The following is a 22,357-nucleotide window of genomic DNA, read 5'->3' as shown; positions in this document are numbered from 1 at the left end:
GTAGTCAGTAATAATATCGTACATTACTTGGACCATTCCTTTTATTGTTTCTAACAAACAAATACATTCTGTAATTTAGTGTCAAGCATTGTGTTGTAAATTTAATCGACAGGGTTGTATTATTATAATCGGATTCGTTATCGGGTTGGTCTGTTTAATCGGGGTATAGAAGACGGTAAAAATGATGTTCTGCATAACAGTGCATTGTTTTCACAAATTTCTACAAACCGGTAGGGGACGTGTATTGCTTATGCAATACTCTCAGAATGCATGTTCTTATTGCATTGCAGTTTAAAACCAGTATGAAAATAAATCTCTGTTAGAAATTGACCAAGTTTTATAACAAATGACTTGAAGTAAAATTGAGCAATGAATAAAAGTAACAATAGTGACCAAAAAGGGAAACAAAATACGGCGTTAAGTGCAGTCATCCTTCAAACAGGAAATATTATACATTTACAAATTAATTTGCAATTCAATTAATCGCTATCCAATATGCAGGAAATTTGCTCAGTAATTGCTATCTATGTTGTAGCTTTAAAAATCGACGAAACAAGACATCTTGTATATTAATAGATTGGCAATTATGGAAACTTTCAAGCCCTGTAAATATTTGAAATGTTTTACAGAAGACTTTTAATGTAAATCCAACGGCTGCAGTTTCTATCCTCTTCATTTTTGGTTTTTTCGAATTATGTGTGTACGCTATGACCTTATCCATATAAAGTGTGCTTTTATATCACACATGTTTACATTTATTATTTTATGGAATTAGTTTAGTTCTAATGAACAGCAATGATAGTACAAATGCTAGGGTTATAAAAGTCAAATTTGTATATGGCAACGGTTAAAACACGAATAATAATTATTGTGTACGATGACGTAGGTCTTTTTTAAAGAGAAAAGTGGAGGAAATTTGGGCTGAGCAATATCTATTTTAGATTTGATATTTATTTCAAATAAGGTATTAAATCATGGGCATAGTGTTAACTTATCATTTATTGTATAAATGAAAGTCAATATCTTGTAAAAGATGTCAGAACGACATACATTAGTAACTACACCTAAATTCTTTCATATAAGTTAAGGGGGAAAGTATAAACCTAGACCTGACCTTGTTACCTTGCGATAACAAGGTAGTCAATCCTGTTTTATTCTTTATGCTTTATTCTTGTCGAACTGTTTTATTGTTATAGCTACTGATTATAAATACCTGTAAGTGACCCTCAATACACTGAAGTGGTGGTGTTATAAGTTGCTGTGTCAAATGTAGAAACTTTTTGTGATGCAGATATGTTTACTGGCAAAATCTTCCTTTTGTTGACAATATTTTTGGCGGAACTAATGAAACAATTATCTATATAAAAGAACTATATTTTGAGCAGAACATTGACGTAGGAAAGCATCTCATGTTTTTGCAATTCAGATTTGCTGTAGATTCATGAGTCTATTCAGCATTTTTTAAACAATATCAATAATGTGGGATTGGTCAACTATGTGAACTAATAATAAGCTACTTGGGTTGTAGAGTATGTTTTTAAAATATGATTTGCTTATCAAATTTATATTATTATTAGCTTGTTCCATGAAAAGATTTGTGTGAAAATATCACTAAAATCGCATTTTTTCTCTTACTAAAAGATAAATATATTAGTTTTCTGTCAATTTATTCTTAATGTTAATTTTTCATAAAATATAAAAATCAGAAATATTTTTATATTAGAAGCATAAAAAATAATCATAATATTTTCAAAATGTATTGGCCTCTTGTGTGTCAAAGTGATACAAATCATTCATTGCTAGTAAATTGTATATATAATAAAATTGCAAATACCAGTTACTTAATAGTTTTTAGCTCACCTGAGCTGAAAGCTCAAGTGAGCTATTCTGATAACATTTTGTCCGTCGTCCGTATGTCCGTCTGTCTGTCTGTCCGTCTGTAAACTTTTTACATTTTGAACTTCTTTTCTAAACCGCTTGGCCAATTTCAACCAAATTTGGCACAAAGCATCCTTATGGTAAGGCAAATATAAATTGCAGAAATGAAAGACCTATCTTTATTCAAAGCGGAGAAAACCTCGAAACTGTAAAAAAAAAAAAAGGGGGGGGGGTGCATTTTAAAAAATCTTCTTATCAAGAACTACTGAGTCAAATTCAACGTAGTTTAGCATAAATTATCCTTATGGGAAGGAAAATATAAATTGCAAAAATTAAGGTCTTATTATGTTTCAAATTTGAGTAATTTACGAAAATAATAATAAGACAGAGAGAATGGGGGTCAATAAGTTTTACTTCGGGTTCGGTATTCCATATCTCAAAAACCTCTTTGAAGCGTATGAGAAATGGGTCAATCTGACAAAGATGAATTTGGTTGTTGTGGAACAGTTTGCGTGCGAAAGGAATATTTGAAACATGCAAGATACATTAATGCCGATTTTGTGAAGTAAATTAAGATTAAATATTCCAATGCGTTGACATTTTCATTTTTGACGGTGGTTTTAGCTTGTTTTGATTTTCGTTTCGTTTTCATGAGTTACGGTGTGTAACTTAGGGGACCTATCGCCTGTATTTTGTAATTTTTACGTATCAATCAAATATAGACATCGGAAAATAAGACAGCTGACTGTTACTTGCGGAAAATAAGATACATTAACAGGTACGGTACTTTAACAACTAAGATACAAATTCAAATGGTAATACGGTATGGTCTTTGCGTGATAGTTGATTACTGCAATGTGTTTTAGGCTAGATGTCAGTGTTTTCTATAGTCTATTCAGTCTAAACGGAGATTAATTTTGCTGATGGAAATACTAAGTGTGTATACATGTAGCAGAGAGATAAATAACTGTTAGCTCACCTGAGGTGAAATATACAGAGAAATATCTTTAAAAATATTCCTCTCAAAAATCAATTGGCCAGAAAAGCTGTAACATGTGTGAAAGCATCCTCAAGTAGTGTAGATTCAAGCTTGTCCAAACCAAGATCACCGAGGGGTACGGTGGGGCCCCAATGGGGGATCAAATTTTTAGACACAAATGTATTGAGAAAAATCATTAAAAATCTTCTTCTCAAAAACCAGTTAGCCAGAAAAGCTATAACTTGTGTGGAAGCATCTTTAGGTAGTGTAGATTCAATTGTTTTCAAATCATGATCCCCGGGGGTAAGGTGGGGCCACCATGACGCAGTACAGTTAAGGCGGTCAATAAAAATATGGGCAAAGTTTTGTGATGAAAACACGTATACTTTAGTTAAACTGGCATGTCCTTTTTAAAATCAATAACAGTCACTCAAATGCAATATATTTCTAAAATATATATATAACAGTACACTATTTTATGTTCATAGTGGTCACGTGATATGGCAGTCGCATGGTACAAGCAGATGTATTTGTGGTTTTGAGGTCATTTAAAAAATTCAATATTGCAAGGGCATAATCATGTCAAAATTCACAACTGAATTATGAAATAACTTGATGTTATATCGTAGATTTTGAAAAACGGTGCGAACTTTTTAGGATTAGAATATTTGTTAGTAGAAACCGTAATTTATAATGCATATGTTGAATAATTTTGAAAGTCACGGGGTTAATTACATTAAAAAATAATTAATTTGTAAGATTTTACAAGGATCGTAGAAATTTTTAAGTTACATAGCATATTTCAAATTCACATGTAAAAGTCTGTCGGGATCAGGTAAGTGTATGCCCTTGCAATTAAGTGATTTATTTAGATACTTAGATTTTAGATATACGATATTTTATACAAAACCGAGGTGGCTTCTTTATACGATGCATACTTTTAACAAAATAAAAATAAGACTATATTTGTAGCATTCTACTAATAATAATTTTAAACAAAATATTCATTTATACTTTTCCGTTAATGTATGACATTTATTTTTCTTCGCTATAAAACTGCACGATAGCCTTCAATGATTTAACTTTATGCGTCATTTTGAAGCATATGACGTCATATTTTGTAGTACAGCGAGAACGACATCTCGCTTATTTTTCAGTATGTACGATATAACGGACATCAAAATTGTAAGTAATAGCACTTGTTGTTTTTAATAAAAAGATTAGTATAAGTTAATTTTACTAATAAATAGATTAATAAGTACTTTCGAGGTTTGTAATATACTGTGATGTCATAATGCACATTTCCCGTACTTTTTGTCTGAACGGAGTTTATTGGCAGCCTTAACTGTGCTGCGGAGGGGTCGAAATATTTACATAGGAACACATAGAGAAAAATATTCTCAACGAAAACCAGTAGGCCAGAAAAGCTGTAGTTTGTCTTGAAGCATCCTCAGGTAGTGTAGATTCAAATTTTTTCAAACCATGATTCCGGGGGTAGGGTGCGGCCACAGTGGGTGGGTCGAATTTTACATAGGAATACATAGCGAAAAATCTTTAAAATATTTTCCTTTCAAATACCAATTGGCCCAAAAAGCTGTAACTTGTGTAGATGCATCCTCAGGTAGTGTTGATTCATTCTAGTTTGTTCAACCATGTTTTCAGGGGGTAGGGTGGGGCCATCATGGGGGGGGGGGTCAAATTATGTTGGTGCGCGTAATTTGGTACGATCTCTTCATAATGGTTGATTAATGCAACATGTTCTATTAAGATACTCAGCAATTTCAATCTAAACAGAGATTATTCTTGCTGCTAGAAATATATAACTAAAGTATATATGTGATGAAAAATAAATTGAGTTTTTTCTTTGTTTTAGTGCAGTTTTCTCTTGTTTTAATTGTTTACAAATTCCTATAATTTTACTAACCCGAGAGTCGAGCTTCGAGTTATAAGCAAGATACAGAGCTTTGCGCACAATTCTACTACTTGTTTGTACACAAAGCTGAGGTCATGATTTAGTTTGTTTATATTTTAAATGCAGCTATGCTGAATAGAAAATACCAAGTTTAAAAATCTTAAGTTGAATGTAATAAACTCATGTGAACAAAAACATGACTCAAACCAAGCTATGTATCTTGCTTATAATTCTACGATTGACGCTGAAATTTTGGTTGATCAATAGAAATGACAATAATATTAGACATTGTACAATAGAAGGGATTAGGTCATACATCACCCTTGTATATCTGCAATTTATATAATAAAGATCATTGCATAGAACTTTTTCAAATAAAAACACAAAAAATAAAAACAAAAAAGAAACACAAGAAAAAAAGATTGCTCCTTGATTTAGAATGAAGAGAGAAGAGAAAAAAAGACACAGACTGATCAACAATATGGAAAGTAGTCTGACCTAATAAACTTCAAATCTTAAACTATAATTTTCGGTGCATTCAAAATCTAAATTCACAATTACTGATTTTTATGAATGTTACAATCCGGCTAGTAATGGCTGCCAGATTTCTAAAAAAAAAAAAAATGTGCATTTGGTTTGTTGAACATAGGTAACTTTCTTTGGCATGAATTTTATTTTTCAGATAGTTTTTGAAAACAGTAAACTGACCTTGTCTGCCAGGTAATTTTGTACGAGTTAAATGGATAAAACATTTTCCAAGCAGAATACAAAAAATTAGTGGAATATTGTTGATATCATAACAACCAAAAATAACATCTTTCATTGTCAAATAGTTAACAATATATATATGTTGTTGCCACCAATATATTAAATCTTTCCAAAATACTTGAATGCTGTTGCATTGGTAAAATCTATGCTGTATTGTTTCAATTTCGTTACAAATATTACAATTAGGACTTGGTATCAGTTTCATATTACAAAGAGACTTGTTATGAACTATTATTCTGTGTAATATTTTTAACTGAAGAGATTATATACTTGTTTGTGTGCTGCACTGGAAGGGTAATTTGAATATTTTTTTATAATCAGAAGTAGGAATTTCTAAATTAAAAATTTCCGCCCATTTTTTAATACAGGGGGTTGAGTCCTTGCAGCTGTTGAGCAAAATCCAGTAAATATCTTTGCAAGTTAGCTTACATAAAGGTACAAGCTTGCCCTGAATATTCAAAGTGTAGTTTTGATCACGTTCACTTGAGAGGATATGGGTTTCCTTTTTGACAGTTTTTGTCCATTTAATTGGAATTGAAGAAAGAAGGCTAGTATATTGCAAAAAGGATGGTTTAAATCTGAACCTTTCATTAAACTCATCTAAAGTTAAGAAAGTACCATTGTTGTTTAAAATATCCTCTAAAAACATTATTCCATGTTTATACCACTCTGAGAAAAATATTGGTTTGTTTTCAATACATATATAATTGTTAATCTATAGACACTCTGTGGCAATGGAAGGATTTAGACTGATTTCATTCATACAATTTCTTAATATTTTCCATGAAGTAATAATATTATGGTAAAAAGTAGGTAATCTGATTGTAGGAGTTTACAGACTCTACCGTGTTAAGAGGAGATCAGTGATATTTATAGTTCCTGTGAAAGCATTTATTAACTTTTTCCACTTTGCTTCATTTGCACTAAAAAATCTTTTGATCCAAATTAATTGAAGTGACTTAACTTGAATTTCAAAATTTGGAAATTTGAATCCACCATCTTCAAAACTATGAAAGCTAATTGTGTATTTTATTTTAGGGATTTCCGAATTCAATATAAATCTATTTATTTCTTTTTGAACCATATTTATTACATTGTCTGGAATTGGAATTACAGAGGCTAAGTATACAAGTTTTGACAATGCTAAAGATTTGGTCACCAGTATTTTTCCTAGAAGTGATAAATTGCGCATTTTCCAAAGATTGAGGGTTACTTTTAAGTCCTCTAATTTAGTTTTCAGATTTTTATTAATGGCATTGTTTTCATCTTCACTGTTAAACCAAATACCTAGAGTGAAAAAGTCTCCTTTGGACCATTTTACTGGCAAAGTTCCTGGTTTGTGATTTCTTTTTGATCCTATCCATATTGCTTCAGTTTTATTTAGATTTATCTTTAACCCAGATAAGCTGTGAAATGTTTGCATGATATTCAAAACTTCAAAACCTGACTCGTCATCACGAAGGAAACAAGTTGTATCATCAGCTAACTGACTTATTTTAAATTCAGTGTCACCTATTAAATATCTCTAATTGTTTTTATTTTGTCTTATAGCTATTGCTAGAATTTCGACGCATAATACTAATAAGTATGGTGATAAGGGACAGCCCTGCCTTACTCCTCTACCGATATTAAAAAAATTGGAGGTAAAACCATCATTGATTATGCAGCTGGAAATATCAGTGTATAAAATTTTGACCCATGATTTAAAACTATCTTCAAAGCCAAATATATCTAAAACCCTATTTAAATATGACCACTCAACTGTATCAAAGGCTTTCTCAAAATCAAATAATAGAATCTAGCCTGGGATGTTTTTTTTAGATTTGTTAATGTAATAAGGTCTGATATGGTTCTAATGTTTTCACCTATGAACCTATTCTTTATATATCCTGTTTGATCAGAGTCAATTAGTTTTGGAAGAATACCAATAACTCGATTTGCTAATACTTTTGCAACAATTTTATAATCGAAATTTAACAAAGATATAGGCCTCCAGTTTTTTAGATTTGTTCTGTCTTTATCTTTTTTTGAACTAGAGTGATGACACCTTTTCTTTGATCATTTGGCATTCTATTTTTAACAACAGAATAATTAATGCTTTCCAAAACTAAATCTTTAATGTCAGGCCAAAAAAAAAATTGTAAAATTCCACCTGGAAGCCATCACTTCCAGGGGTTTTATTTAACTTAAAATCAGAAAGAATTTTTGAGCATTCTGTTTCAGTGATAGCGCCTTCACATTCCATAGCTTCATTGTCTGATAACCTTGGGACATCCAAATTGTTAAGAAAGTTAGAGAACTCTTAATTACTTAAAACATTTTCCTGTGATGATTTATATAAACTTTGGTAATATTCTTTCTCTTCTTGAATAATGGTTTCAATATCTGTCAGTGTGATGTTATTAATAACTAGTTTATCAATACGTTTGTTTTTATAGTTTCTTTTTTCAAGGGAGAGGAAATATTTAGTTGATTTCTCTCCTTCTTCACACCAGATTGCATGCGATCTTAACATAACACCTTTTGTTTTGTTATTATATATTTCTTCTAATTCATTTTTTAAGTTTTGATATTCTTCTAACCTTTCAGGTGAGGGTTGTGAAGCAATTAATTGTGTTTGAGATTCAAGTTTTTTGTTTAGTTCCTTTTCTCTTTCTCTTGTTTTCCTAGCTTTTAACTTAGAATATTTGATAATGATTCCCCGGAGTTCACATTTGATAGAGTCCCATTTAAGGTGTTTATCTTCTAGATCTTTGTATTTTCCTTTTAAATTTTTTAGATTTTCACGGACATGGTTAACAAAACAACTATCTTCCAGAAGGGAAGCATTAAATTTCCAGAAATCTGGCCCTCTATTAGCATGTAAAGCACTGTTAATGTTTAACAAAATAACACTATGATCAGATTTGATTGAGTGTTTGATATCTGATTTTATAAATGGGGATAAAAAAGATGAAACAAGCCAGAAGTCTATTCTTGAAAGGATAATAGTTTTTTTTTTGAAAAATAAGTAAATAAACTAACATCATGGTGCTTGTTTCTCCAGATATCAACCATATCATATGTGTCCAGAAAACCTTTTAAGTTGTCTCTATAACCTGAGTGTTGCTCACAATTTCACCCTTTCTTATCTAATTCTGGGTTTAGGGTTATATTAAAATCTCCCCCCACTAGCACATTTTCATCACAAATGTCAGTTCGATGGTGCAAAAGGAATTCAAGGAATTTGTTTTGTTCTGGTTTGTGATCTTTTGTTGGTACATAAATGTTGATGAAATAAAAAAGAGTATCATTGATTTCAATTGAAATTTTTAGGAATCGTCCTTCATTATCTCTAATTGTATCAATAACTTTAAAGTCTATATTTGGTGGGGTTAGGATTGCAACACCACATTTGTTATTTAAACCATGTGAGAACAAACCTTTTGAGCCCCATTCTTTTTCCCATATATTTGCAACCGTTGTCGTGGAGTGGGTTTCTTGTAAGAAAATAAAATAATCTTTGTAATTTGACTTTAACCAGTTGAATATACTGTTTCTTTTAAAGTTGGCTCCAATGCCGTTAACATTAAAAGAAAGTAGTGAGAAGTTAAGATTTTGATTCATAGTAAGTACTAGGTTCTCTTACATAGGCAATGATAAGTAACCAGCACGTACGACCAACACAACAACATACCATAAAGAGCCAATATGAGTAAACAAAAAGCAAAGTGCAAAAAGAAAAAAAAAGGAACGTGAAAAAAGTAATGTATGTATACAATTGTGAGGAAGTAACACATCACTATATGTAAATCTTACTTACGGTCATCTCATAAACCATTTATTGAGCTTTTATTACCGTTTTCATATATATTTTTTAAAGTCGTCAACAATAGAATAGACACCGGAAACTTAAAATGCCTCTGTAATGACAAAACCAAAATATCGCAAGTTTCCGGGAAAAAATATGGACGTGGATATGAAAAATTCCCAGTTTCGAAATAGTGAAAAAAAAATAATGAACAAGAATTTGTACTTACAATAATATAAGTAATTAAATAGTACGCAACATAAAGAGTCACATGAGAAAAAAAAGTTTGCTTTAGGATATATTACATAAGTCCGTTTTTTTTCTTCAAAATTCCGAGACAGTATTCTGGGGAGGGGGGGGGGGTGCATGGAAGTTGTTAGATGCATCGAATTCCAAGTGGAAAACAATGTGTCAGTTAATCACTGAGTTTACGAAGTGCAGCGATCGCAACTTCCTCCATGATGGAGAAGCGCCGCAAGCCAATATGCTTCGCGAACACTCTGGTTACGACAACAGACGCATTCTCTACGTTATTGTCATGCATTGCCTTAAGTATTTTACGACCTGCACCGTATTCGCCGTCGTCTTGGTAATCTTCGTGTATCTTACCCGACTTGTCACGAAATCTGTACACAATGATGTTATGATCTTCTCGGGCACACTCCGGATCACTGACCACTTTTTTATAGAAGCTCCGCACTTTGGCGTACGTGTCTACTTCAGCCGCTGTCGCAGAGAACTTGTTTCCCGCTTCTGTTACTGGGCCACTTGTTACGGTGTCGAGGGACTCATATTTCTGTTTTTCGTCCTCGTCCATCAAAAGGAGATCTTCAGCTCTCGGTTTCGTAACTTTATCCCTGTAAACGGTTCCGTTTTGGAAGACCAGTTTGTTGCCCAGAATGCGCGTCCTCACGTTATCCTCTCTGTATTTTGTACTGACTTTGACCAGCTTCTTCCTGTATTCCGTAATTTGAATAGGTTGCTGTGGAGTAATGTAAAAGGGAAGTTTTGGAACTTTGTCTTTTCTCTCTTTGTGGGCACTAAGAATTTTTTCTTTGTCAGGGAAGTTGATAAATCGCGCTGTAATTGAGCGAGGTTTATCCTGCTTGTCCCACCCGTTTCTATGGATGTTGTTGAATTTCGTATTTATCCCTAAGTGTTCTTTAATCAATGCTGGAATTTTGATAAACAGATTTTCTCCATCATCTTCGGCGAGGTTATGAATGAGTATGTTGTGTTTCATTGATCTTGATTTAAGGTCGATGATGTCATTTTGATTCTGCGTCACTTTTCGGTCTAGGTTAATGACAATGGATTTCAGAAGTTGAACTTCCTCTCGAAGATGAGAGTTCTTTGCTCGTAAGGTCTCCAACTCACTGGTATTTTCATCATTATTTTGCGCTAGACATGTAATTCTATCGTGAAAACCATCCTGTTCGTATAGATCGTCCTGAATTTGTACTACATTTTTGGTCAGGGAAGCCGCTATGAGCTCTAGTGGATTCGCCTCATTATGGTCACATCTAGCGGTACCGTTACTGATCCCGTTAGCTAGGCTTTTCCGTCGGTCCCACTCAAGTATGACATTGCCTTTCAAAGGTTCTTGCCTGTCCTGACGTTCCGAGAGTGAACTGTTTTTACGGTTTGCATATTGTACATAATGCAACGTTGTAGTACAAACCTCGAAATCACAAAAAATCGCAAAAGCCCCCTTACAGATGGTAACTACACTTACTGCATCAGCACGCTCCCATACAGTTTTGACTTAATGACGGCCTTAAATGCTCAAAAAATGGTTTTTTTGAGAGAGCTTTTGGTTTTTTTTTAATTTAAGAAGTATTTTATTCAAGTATATAAATACATTGAAATGGATTTAACAGCAGGCACAATTCCTATTTATGTTCTCTCCTGTAGTCAAGGTATAATATGAGTAATTATATAATTTTATATAAGATATATATACATATATTGCAATGGAATTTTGTATAATAGATTAATATTATAAATAGCATTGGAAGGAGGTACAGTGCAAAAAAATAAACATTTTTACCTATACATTTACTTAAATCTGTTTGTACTTTTTATGTAAAAATGAATTTTATCAAATAATAGTAAGTTATTTTGAAATGTTAGTTTATCACTTCCAAAAAGTAGATTCTTAATTGTGATTGGTATGGAATTGTCGTTCATATAATCAAATAGAGATTTTCTTTGGGAGGCATATGATGGACAGTGTAAGAAATAATGTTTAGAGTCTTCCACTTCAAGAAAGCATTTCTGACATAGTGGAGAAGCAATAAGGTGGTGTGAGTAAATGTCAGCATTTAAGTTACTACTGTTATTTCTCAACTGACAATGCCAAATATTTTCTAATCTTTTGCCATGGTTAAATAATTTATGCATATACAGTTTTTTACTATTAATATTTTTTAGGCTGTTCTTAAATGCTGAAACTGTAGTTATATTTTTGTATTTTGAGGTAGATTGTTCCACAATATAATTGTAGATGGTATAAAACTATTGAAGTAAGATGCTGTTCTTGCAACAGGAGTGCGATAGATGAAATTGTTTCGAAGATTGTAGGTATCATGTGGGGGGAAACATTCACCAACAATATTAGATAATTATTCAGGGGTATAATTGTTTAATATTTTGAACAATAATATTAATTTATGGTTATTTCTACGTTTCTTAAGTGTTTCCCAGCCTAATTCCTAATATAGGTATTGTTTAGATGAGTTTCGTCTAAGACCAGTAATTATTCGTGCAGCTTCAATCTGTATACTTTCCAATAAATTACTTTGTTCATCTGTACAATTGTCCCAGACTACATCACCATACTCTAACACAGGGCGAATAAATGCAAAGTAAATTTTAATCAATGATTCCCTATTTATTTTATATTTAAGTATGCATAGCATGTTCAATCTTTGGCATGCTTTTTCGTAGATATTTGATATATGATGTGACCATCCCCCATTTGATTGCAAAGTAAGCCTTTCAAAACATGACCGCTCTTATCGACGCATGCGCATATGTCCGCAATAGAAATGTCTTGTTAAAATGATGATATGCTGTAACTACTTTCTGGTGCCCCTTCTTCAACGATGAATTGCCTAAAATCTACACAAATTTTTGATAGTTTTTCAAACACTAGTAAATGAAAACGACGCCTTTTAAACAGTTTCCATAGTCCTGAAACATTATTGTTATTATGAGGATAAAAGCATTATCATTGTTCTTAAAAAAATTATTGCAACGGAAAATCATCTTCATTTGTACACATTTGTTGTTTTTTAATAAAGATGAAAATAATGGATGGGCCTTGGTATAATAGAGCGACATGCCTGCCAATCCATTAATTTGAATTATAGCGCTAGCTCTTTAACATATGTGACAACATTTTTCAGTTAAGTTTATTCTTCAGTCAAGTAAGTAAGGATATGAAACGTCAAACGAAATGAATTCATGCCTGGAAATTGACAATCGTCTATAATGGAGAAGGCCAATTAAATTGTTCAATGTTTTTAATTTGAGGAATTGAGTGCATTCATTCTGGTGCACTGAGGTACACTTTTCCTCTTTCACATTGGAATTTTTTAAAATACAATAGCTAGTAAGTAGTGGAGGGAGCAAATGTACCTTTATGCTCTTATGTATTTTAATCGTTTTATTAAGTGATGGGGGGGGGGGGGGGCTAATATAAAGGGAACTGAACGTTAACCGTGAACACCAACTGAACATTTAGTTATGTATATTGCATATGATCTTATTTTCGGTGAAAATGATATTCCACAAAGGTAAATATGTCAAAGATTAAGTATATGCAAAAATAAGTGAAAATTCGGATATTCGGGCAATATCCTTTGAACGCCCATATAAAGCCAGTGTTGCTCAGGTGAGCGATGTGGCCCATTGGGCCTCTTGTTTAATTTATCCCATGTACATGTATTTGTGATTTACTCTAACATGGGTACCTTTTATTTTAAAGGTTATAAGCTGAATAAAGATTGCAGTGTGGAGAAAGGCATTGTCATTACAGAAGGCACAACTTCTGCATTAAAAATAATGAATTCCAAGAATGTAGTAATTCTAAAAGGTGCTATTGGATGTGGCAAAACACATGCATTAATGGCAATTCAAAACCACTTCCAAGAAAAACAATGGAAGACAGAATGGGTAGAGTTTCAAAATGTAAAAGAAAAAGCGTCAAAAGAAAAACCAACAATCCTACTGTGTGATAATCTTTTTGGAAGATTTGGGAGATGTGTAATTTCCCAAGATGACGTTGATGAAATTGAAGAGATCCTAAAAACAATTGAAAATTCCAAAGACAATATCAAAACTGTCATTGGAGTCCACACACATATTTTTGATGAAGTAAAGAAAGATTTAAAGCTAAGTTTTCTACAGCAAAAGAATATAACAGTAGAAATGGATAAACTTTCTGCTGCTGAGTCATTGCTTATATACAAAGAGCAACTTAAAAAGGGCCATTGTAAAACAGATTCCAATTGTTGGTTTAAAACTGTTGGATTTCAGTCAGTGTTAGATAGATTATCAAAGAACCAAGGTCAGATTGGAAGTCCTTTCTTAAGTCTGGTGTATTGTCATCTTCACGAGCTTTTCTCTGACGAAGCCTTCTCTGTTTACCCTATTCAGACAATGATGCAGCACTTCCAAAGAATGATAAATGATTCTCCTACACTTTACCATTGCCTTGTTTATTTGATGTGTGTCCAAGAGCACATCTGTGAGGAAAATCCACAAGAATGGGCTGCTCACATCAGTGCAGATATTACAAAAGATTCATTTAAGATTGCTGCAGCATCTGGTTATGTTAAAATCGACAACAATAAAGCAACTCTTGCTCATGATATTTTGACTGATGTTTTATTTAAATCTGTAGCAGAAACGGGAAAATATTTATTGCCAACTGTGCAGAACTCTGAAGTGGATATGATGCTTCAGCTTTTTAGACCTCCCGGTACCACTCATAGTGACTTATACTGTGATTTTCTGGATGAAAATAAAGATGAAACATCAAGGTCAATTGGAAAAGAATTTGTCTATCGATATGCTTCCAAATACCAAAAGCAGTTGAAGGACCATGCTTCCAAATATCAAAAGCAGTTGAAGTTGTTAACAATAAGTTTTGTGAAAGACAATATTCCAGCTATTTAAAAGCACCACCCAAACATATGAAAAAATCAAAATGATGAGGTAATATCAATGAGAGAAATTACATTTAGAATAACTTTCTGACATTATCTCTCATTTTTACTACTAAGTTGACTACTGAGGTTGTATTTCATGCATGGTCATCTCCAATTGGAACATTCATTCAATATACTGGAAAACCTAGTCTTCATGTATATACTAGCAAGAAAAACGTATGTATGGTAATGTATGGAAATGTACTTTGATATTAAACGAAAGCGGTGTCCCGGTGTTTTATATAGATTATTAATGAACGTTTGATGAGAATTTTTTAGCGTTTTTTTTAATTAGCCTAGCAATGTCGTTAAACAGCAAAGAGAACTTAAAACATCTGCTACTTATTGATGTTGTATTATTACAAACTAGCACAAACTTAAACTAAAACTATAAAAGAAATTATAAAATCGGACAGTTACATATTTATGAAATTCTTTTTTCTTCCTTCTCAGTTTATGTATTTTTGTGTCCTGAGGATGGGACTGGTTGTTCTGAAAAGAGCTAGGTACAGTTTCGGTCACATTTTCCTCGTTTTAGAGTGACTTTTAAAGATATCACATAAAGTTGAAAGGTAATGTTTATTTACACAAGAATACCCATAAATTAAGAATTTTTAAATATTTACCTGATTAGACAAATTGTGACGTTATTAACAGTGCAGTTTTGCTTACTTTTTATATATTGGAGCAGAAGACACTAGTTCCTTTAATATTTTTAAAATAGAAAACTATGTTCGCAGCCGTCGCCCACGATGAAACTCACATTATAACTTTACAATGTGATATCACGTAAAATATATTAATTTCGTTTTGGCCGACGGATGCAGGCACATTTTCCTAAAAAAATTATGAGAAGACGTGCCATTTTAAATAAATTTGACCAAATCTCAGAAATATTTCAAAATGTTGACGTGATTGTTATTTTTTGATACAAGATAAAAGTGTATTACTTTGTACTTTATGTACACAAGATTAAGATTGTATATGTGTTTGAATTTGATCGCAATAATTGAAAAAGACTACATTGATTGACAAATTTCATTGCTCGTGTCATTGGCCATTAGTAGCGTTCAATGCATGTATATTTAATACTGACTATATATTAGATATTCGTATGTACATTATTATGTGAGAACCAATGTTGATATATATAATACGTAAAGAAGTATATAAAAATTACTTTCAGACTTGGGTCTCTTTGGAAACTGAAGTTGAATGGTTATGTATAATATTTTTATAATTAATATAAAGATTACATTTACTGAGAGTCTACCATAATATCAACCTAAACCGATTCTTTTTTTTGTTATTTAAATCTATGCAGATATTGCATATTTCTTTTATTTCATGTACCTTTGTATTTGGATTCGAGTGTACCAGTCCAGTTTAAAGAAAAAACAATACATGTTCGAATTTTATTTGTACGACGTATACTACGACATTATAAAATCATACCATAGCTATGAATAATAAATGCATATCTTTTTACACTTTTTGTCTATTTGTTGGCATTTACTGAAACAATTTTTATCATTAAAAAAATAGATTAAAAAAATGGAATAACAAATATTTAATTCGAAAATACCGATTTAGAACATTGCCCACTTGATTTTTTAGTATTATTAAAAAGATCAGCATTATTTAATGGACATTGAATAAAAAAATATTGTTCTCTTTGCATTTTTTTAATTTCTAAAAATGCTTATATTAAACCCGAAACTTTTATCACGGAATGTTTTTTATTAACTTTGATTGGACACATTATTATATATTTACATCTACCGAGTGTGATCCCCTTAATTTATTTCTTATACGGAAACGTATAGTTAATTCATAGCTCTAGCCGGACTGAAATCCACACGCCCCGGCCCGTTTATCGATCGGTCATAAAAGAATATCATTCACATAAATTTTAATTGCTCAAACACCTTGTTGATATTAACTTCATAACTGTGGATTTATAAACCTGACAAACTTAGATTGACGTTTTATTCAATGACATCCGTTAGTTGTGCTTCTAGAATCCCTTTTATTGTTTCCAATAGCTATATATATTTGTATTTGTCAGCAGTATCATCAGCAGTTAGAAAGTAAGTTTTGGAATCTTCACGTGTTAATTTGTGTTCTCATATTTCACCCAATACCGACCTAGAGAACGGTTAAATTATTACCATTTAAAGCATTATAGTTAAATTGCATCCGGATAAAAAAAAAACACAATATTTTCTGGTAATATTTTCCCAAGAAATATCAAACAATAAATCAAATTATTATGTATTTACTTAAAATAAATCAATGATAATGTATTGTTTTTTAACTTTTTTAAATAAATCTGTCATAATTTCATGCAGGTAGCTATTGAAAGATTCCGTTCTAAATTGATTCGTCTGCATATTGCAATATGCAATCCTTATACTTATATTAAAAACTGTTTCATATAAAAAGGAAAGAAGGAAGAGGTCTTTAGACAGATGAGCGATCTAAAGACCCATTGCTGTATTCGATTGCTTCAAGGTGAAAATAAAAATTCTCTCTAGTCAGTCAAGTCGAACTTTGAAAAAAGAGATTATGAAACTTAATTTCTGCAAGCATTTCAGACTACGGAGTCTGCGCATGCAAATATTACGAAATTTATTTTTTACATCCCAATACACATTCCTTCCATGTTGCAGTAAAAGTTCCAATGATTGGTTTGTTATACGAATGATACATGTCATTTCTTTGTTATAGCGCATTTATTCGCGTGATTCTTCTGTTCGTTTGTACTTGCACTTCAATTAACAGCCAAAAAACCCGATATTTATTTTTTGCATTTGCGTTATTGCATTACAGAAATTCCCTCCCACACAATATGCAATATTCAACATCAATTTTCTACAATATTCAACCATATCTGAAAACTTCGGATGTTTTCATTTGACAAGCAGCTTGTCATAAATGATCAAGAGCATAATATGACCATTATACTGGTATATTCAATAAGAACCTTATCCAGTACTCATTACCACATGTACAACCATACACTTTAAACTTTCCCGTGCAAAGTTTGAACGCCAAAATTAAAACAAATCGAACACGACAAACCTATAAAACCTTAAAGCAATATGAGCTGCAATTTTCATACTAAAATTAATTTTTTTACGAAAAATGTTATTTCCATAAAAAAATAATTTTATTCGAATTCACCGAGTTCAACAGAAACAAATTATATATCTTTTGTACCTGCACTTCATAAGAACAATAAACACCAAAAACAAAAATCAATATTCATCTATTGCATTTGCGTTCTTGCATTACAGAATGAAAGAAATGATAATTACGAAACATTATGTACTTATGAACCTAATCAAAGTAAAACCTGTTATCCAGAATCCCGCATATCTTTGATGTAATCATCCTTCGCGGACTCCGATTTCCAACTCCCATATCTCTTATAAAATCTATCAATCTTTTTGAAACGCCAGAATTTATACAAACTGTTGTGTCACCTGCTCTTGAACTATGCAAACCATACTTTGATACATCTCGAACTATACTGGAAAGTTTCAATAGACAATCCCCGCATACTTTAATATGTCAAAGGTTTGTTTACCTTTCTAATGTGATAGCCCGACTGTGTTTTGTAAATATTACAAAGAATAAAATGTGCACATTTATTAGTAAATCCACACCATGTAAAGTACATTTCCAACAAACTGACAGGACATAAATCAGTCTGTGTCCTAGAAATTACCACATGTTGATCATTTCTATAAAAATCAGTCTTACTTTTCTCTTTGAAAATAGCAATGTAAGATTGTTCAAAACAAGCATCTGATGTTAGGTAGCTCTCTACAACAAAAATATGGCTACATCATTTACATATGCTTGTAAAAATACATGTAAAATAAAACACACAATAATCACATAATTTTAGATAAATTCAGTTTTCAAACATTACATGAAACAATTTTAAATCAACATTCCCAAACTCTAAATCAACATTCCCAAACTCTGAATCATAGCTTTTACAATTTCAGTTTTCAATTTCTTTATTGCGGAAGACACACGTCTTATAGCACCTAATATAATGGTAAACAATACAAAAATATCTGATATAAACCCCTAATGTGAGCCCAAACCCCTTATCAAAGCTTTTAGAAACAATCTCTTCTTATTATAATCAATCAGTGTTTATTATCTATTTAAGATTTACTATTGTCAGGTACTCTTCACACATTTGCTCTAAAAGAATAACGTCTATTCATAATCACAAATACAACATTACAACACATGTTTAAAATACCGATGTTCATGTATTACGTAGAAGAAAACAAAACTAAAGTAAAATAATTTTTAAAAATCACTTTCCCCCAGAAATGTTAATAAGAAGTATTCATATTCCAACGTTACCTGCCTCCTTAGTCTTTTCCCCTAAAACTATATACATGTATCATTCTTCGATTGACAATTCATTCACCAATTAATATTTATTATATTATTACAACAATCATTCTTTTATGATTATTGTTCATTATTTATCTCACAATATCCTCATTGTGTATGAATTGGTTTTTCTTTATTTGCGTCATTTTCCGCCGTATGTGAAATACTTGTTAACAATCAATTTGAGGCAATGTAAGAGTGTTTTGTGTGTGCCTGCTACGGATATGAAGAAAATATATACAGCGATTTATTTCGGTGTTTATAACTTCAAAATCAGTTCAATAGAGTGAAAATTTAAGTAATATCTTGGATACGAGGTAACCAATTTGTATTTTTTTTTTTACAGTGGGGTCATTTTACTAAGGGAGTCATTTTTCATCATGTTAAACATAAAGAAAAATAACCCCTGGGTCTTTTTTCTTCATAAAAATCCAATTATTCTTCAGCAAGGGGGGGGGGGGGTCATTATTTTACGTCGAAAAATGACCCCCGGTCATTATTCTACGGGGGTCATTTTTCTTTATTACAGATACTTTGGAATTTCCAACTTAAAGTTTTAAATTTTCCAACCTTTTTGTTATCTTGAAATTTCAAACTTCAAAGTTGGGAGTTCGAAGTTCGAAGCTGTTATTCCAACTTTAATCTTGGAATTTCCATTTTTTTTCTGTTTGAACTTATATCTTGTAAATAAAACAGTATGCAATAAACTGAAAATTCCAACTGTAAGGTTAAAAAAATCAAAAGTTGGAATTTTAAAGAAAGCAATTTACAACTTTGCACTATTACGCTTCCGTTCAAAATAGGCTTTCATTTGCACTACGGTGTAAGTTATACATGTACATATCAAAGGTATATTTAGACGACACAAAGAAATTGATATGTATGTGTTTCTAATGAAATTTAAAAGTTTTTAAAGGTAAATCGCACTTTATATTACTTTTTCGTACAATGTATTACAATTCAAAATTGCCAATCATACGAATTGATGAGCGTATATAAACGGAAAGAGATTCGATTACTAACAACAGCTTGATTCTGTGACGATGATTAAAAAAACCGTATCATTTGGTTTGAAAATTAAAATTGATTATATAACATTTAAAAAATTGACATTCTAGATACAACAATTTTTAAAGCTATACACGATGTGATTGCGTAAATTTTGAACGAAGGGGGAATGCATGACTATAAATTTGATCACATAACAAAGATATCAATTATCAAACAATAAAGGATTCTTATGAGGCGTTCGAACACTATCATCATTCATCGTACATTCAATTGAACTCGTTTCCGTATTAACAACTGCATCCTTTGTATAAAGGGGCTTACCTGATGCCGGGATGACAAAGGGACGTATTTCAAACACTAACTTACCCACCCCTATTTTTTCTATGAACCCTCCTCCTACATTTTTGGCAAAAATTGTTACCAATACACACTTTCTTGGCAAAGAACGAACTGCATCTACTTTGCAGTACTTTTATAAGAAAAGGTGTTAATAAATGCCTTTTAATTAAAAAAGAAAAAGTATGCCCACAGATGGAATCCATGGCACAAAAACAACACGTACGTGTTACACAGCCAACGCTTTAACCTACTGAGCTATCCAGAACTTACACTCTTAGGTGTAAATATAGACCACTATGATAGCAATCTGTTTCCTATTTTTTTTTTTTTTACCAAAGTTCGATCCCAGGGCCCCCGAAAAAAAACTTCTATTTTAATATATTCCGTTGACTATATATATCAAAATATCTTAGATACTTTCAAAGTGCAAATTCGAAAAAAGTGATTTTTTTTGGGAAGGGGGGAATCCATTTCCCCTATATAAACAATAAAATTTCAATTTTAACTTCCTTGTATCCGGTATGCAAAACTTCATATCATGCTTCTTTTAAAAGATAAAATGTAAAGCAGTGATTTACGAAGAGTTGTGCTGCATCCAGTCGTATCGTAAATAAATCCAGTAATGTATCTTCAATAGTAATAAGCCAAATGTGTAAGCTTAAAAAGGCCAGTATTCAAAGAAAAATAAAAGAAACAAAAGTTTTTGAAAATACATGTATGCACATCTACATTTTTAACGCATTGATTTCTAATTTTTGGATGTCGTCAGTCTTACCTATAACACACCAAGGCGGTGCAGACAAATTGAATACCGCGCGTTGGCTCGGTACTCAATTTGTCTGAACCGCCTTAGTCATGTTAGTGTGTTATAGGACAGACGACATCCAAATATAAGCATTCAATGCTCATATTTACTTTCATATTAATGTCTTTATACGCGCTCGTTGTCAGAGATATGAAACATACATGGAACAGCCATAGTAACATGTTATTTATTTTGCTTCCCTGACTAAAACATGATGCTAAAAACTTTGTAGAGAAAAAAATTATGAACGTGTGATTTGATGATCATTTTTCATAAGTACATATCAAATTAGTTATGTAAGTTTGAACGTTGATTTAATTTAGGTAATAAATACACTCAAAATGCGTGATGACTTCTATGTTTTATGCTCATGGCGCATGGAAAGGGTACAATACCGATCAGACCCAACCTAACAGAAATCTAACCCCAACTAAACCATGGATTTACTTTTTGGGCTTACCCCCGGTTTACTAGAGTGGATCAGGAGTAAATCCAATTAAGTAAACCCAAAGAGTAAACCCCGATCAGAAGTATAACCCTAAAGGCAGACGCTACATGTGTACTCGAAATATACGAGGGGCAGGAATTACAGGCAGTAGATGGTAAGATAAAATACAGGTCTGCTTCACACTTCAATGCGTACAGTTGACCACAAAAGCAATTCTCAAACAAACCCAAATAAACCCCGAGTAACCCAAAGTAAACCGCGAGTGGACCTAATTTTTCAAAAAGTAAACCCGGAGTAAACCTAATGTAAATGTAAAGTAAACCCTTGTTTAGTTGGGGTTTACTCTGGTGTTAGGTTGGGTCTGATCAGTACTATAAGTGTATTCACAGGAAATTGAACGTCGCAGATGTTCAATGCAAACATATGAGGAAATATACACTGAATGTGAATATTATATAAACAATGGCTGTTTGGGAACAGCTGAAATTTACACCCCTTGAAAACCATTTTCAACCTCTGCGACAAACGTTTTCGGGGGTGTCAATTTCAACTGTTACCCTCGGTACCCAACGGTGTGCATGAATGCCATGGTGAGTTACTCTGGCAAAAATACACAAATGACTGACAGGTCAAAACAAGAAACATCATGTAATGACATGAGTTAGATAATTCAATTTATCACATGTTATCTCAATATACGGTAGATATCACTCAAGATCACGGGATAAATTTTTGATATTACACTGTGTGTTCTTACGCGACGTGACGTCAAAATTAAACATTACG

At 32.1% G+C, this 22,357-nt stretch overlaps 2 protein-coding genes across 6 annotated transcripts in view; one reads left to right on the top strand and one right to left on the bottom strand.

Moving 5' to 3' along the window:
- Positions 1–16,033, top strand: part of LOC105341280 (uncharacterized) — a 54,871-nt gene extending 38,838 nt beyond the window's left edge. For all 4 annotated transcript variants that reach the window (XM_066078477.1, XM_066078478.1, XM_066078476.1 and 1 more), the window contains one exon: positions 13,319–16,033. In XM_066078477.1, the coding sequence (XP_065934549.1) occupies positions 13,319–14,511 (1,193 nt within the window). In that variant the 3' untranslated portion in view covers positions 14,512–16,033. The remainder of the gene's footprint in view (positions 1–13,318) is intronic.
- Positions 1–22,357, bottom strand: part of LOC105327203 (uncharacterized) — a 210,932-nt gene that overhangs the window by 96,196 nt on the left and 92,379 nt on the right. The window lies entirely within an intron of this gene.

Source organism: Magallana gigas, chromosome 3 (genome assembly GCF_963853765.1).
Source record: "Magallana gigas chromosome 3, xbMagGiga1.1, whole genome shotgun sequence".
Taxonomy (NCBI): Eukaryota; Metazoa; Mollusca; class Bivalvia; order Ostreida; family Ostreidae; genus Magallana; species Magallana gigas.
The sequence above is the reverse complement of the archived record's forward strand: the minus strand, read 5'-3'. Positions and strand labels throughout refer to the sequence as shown.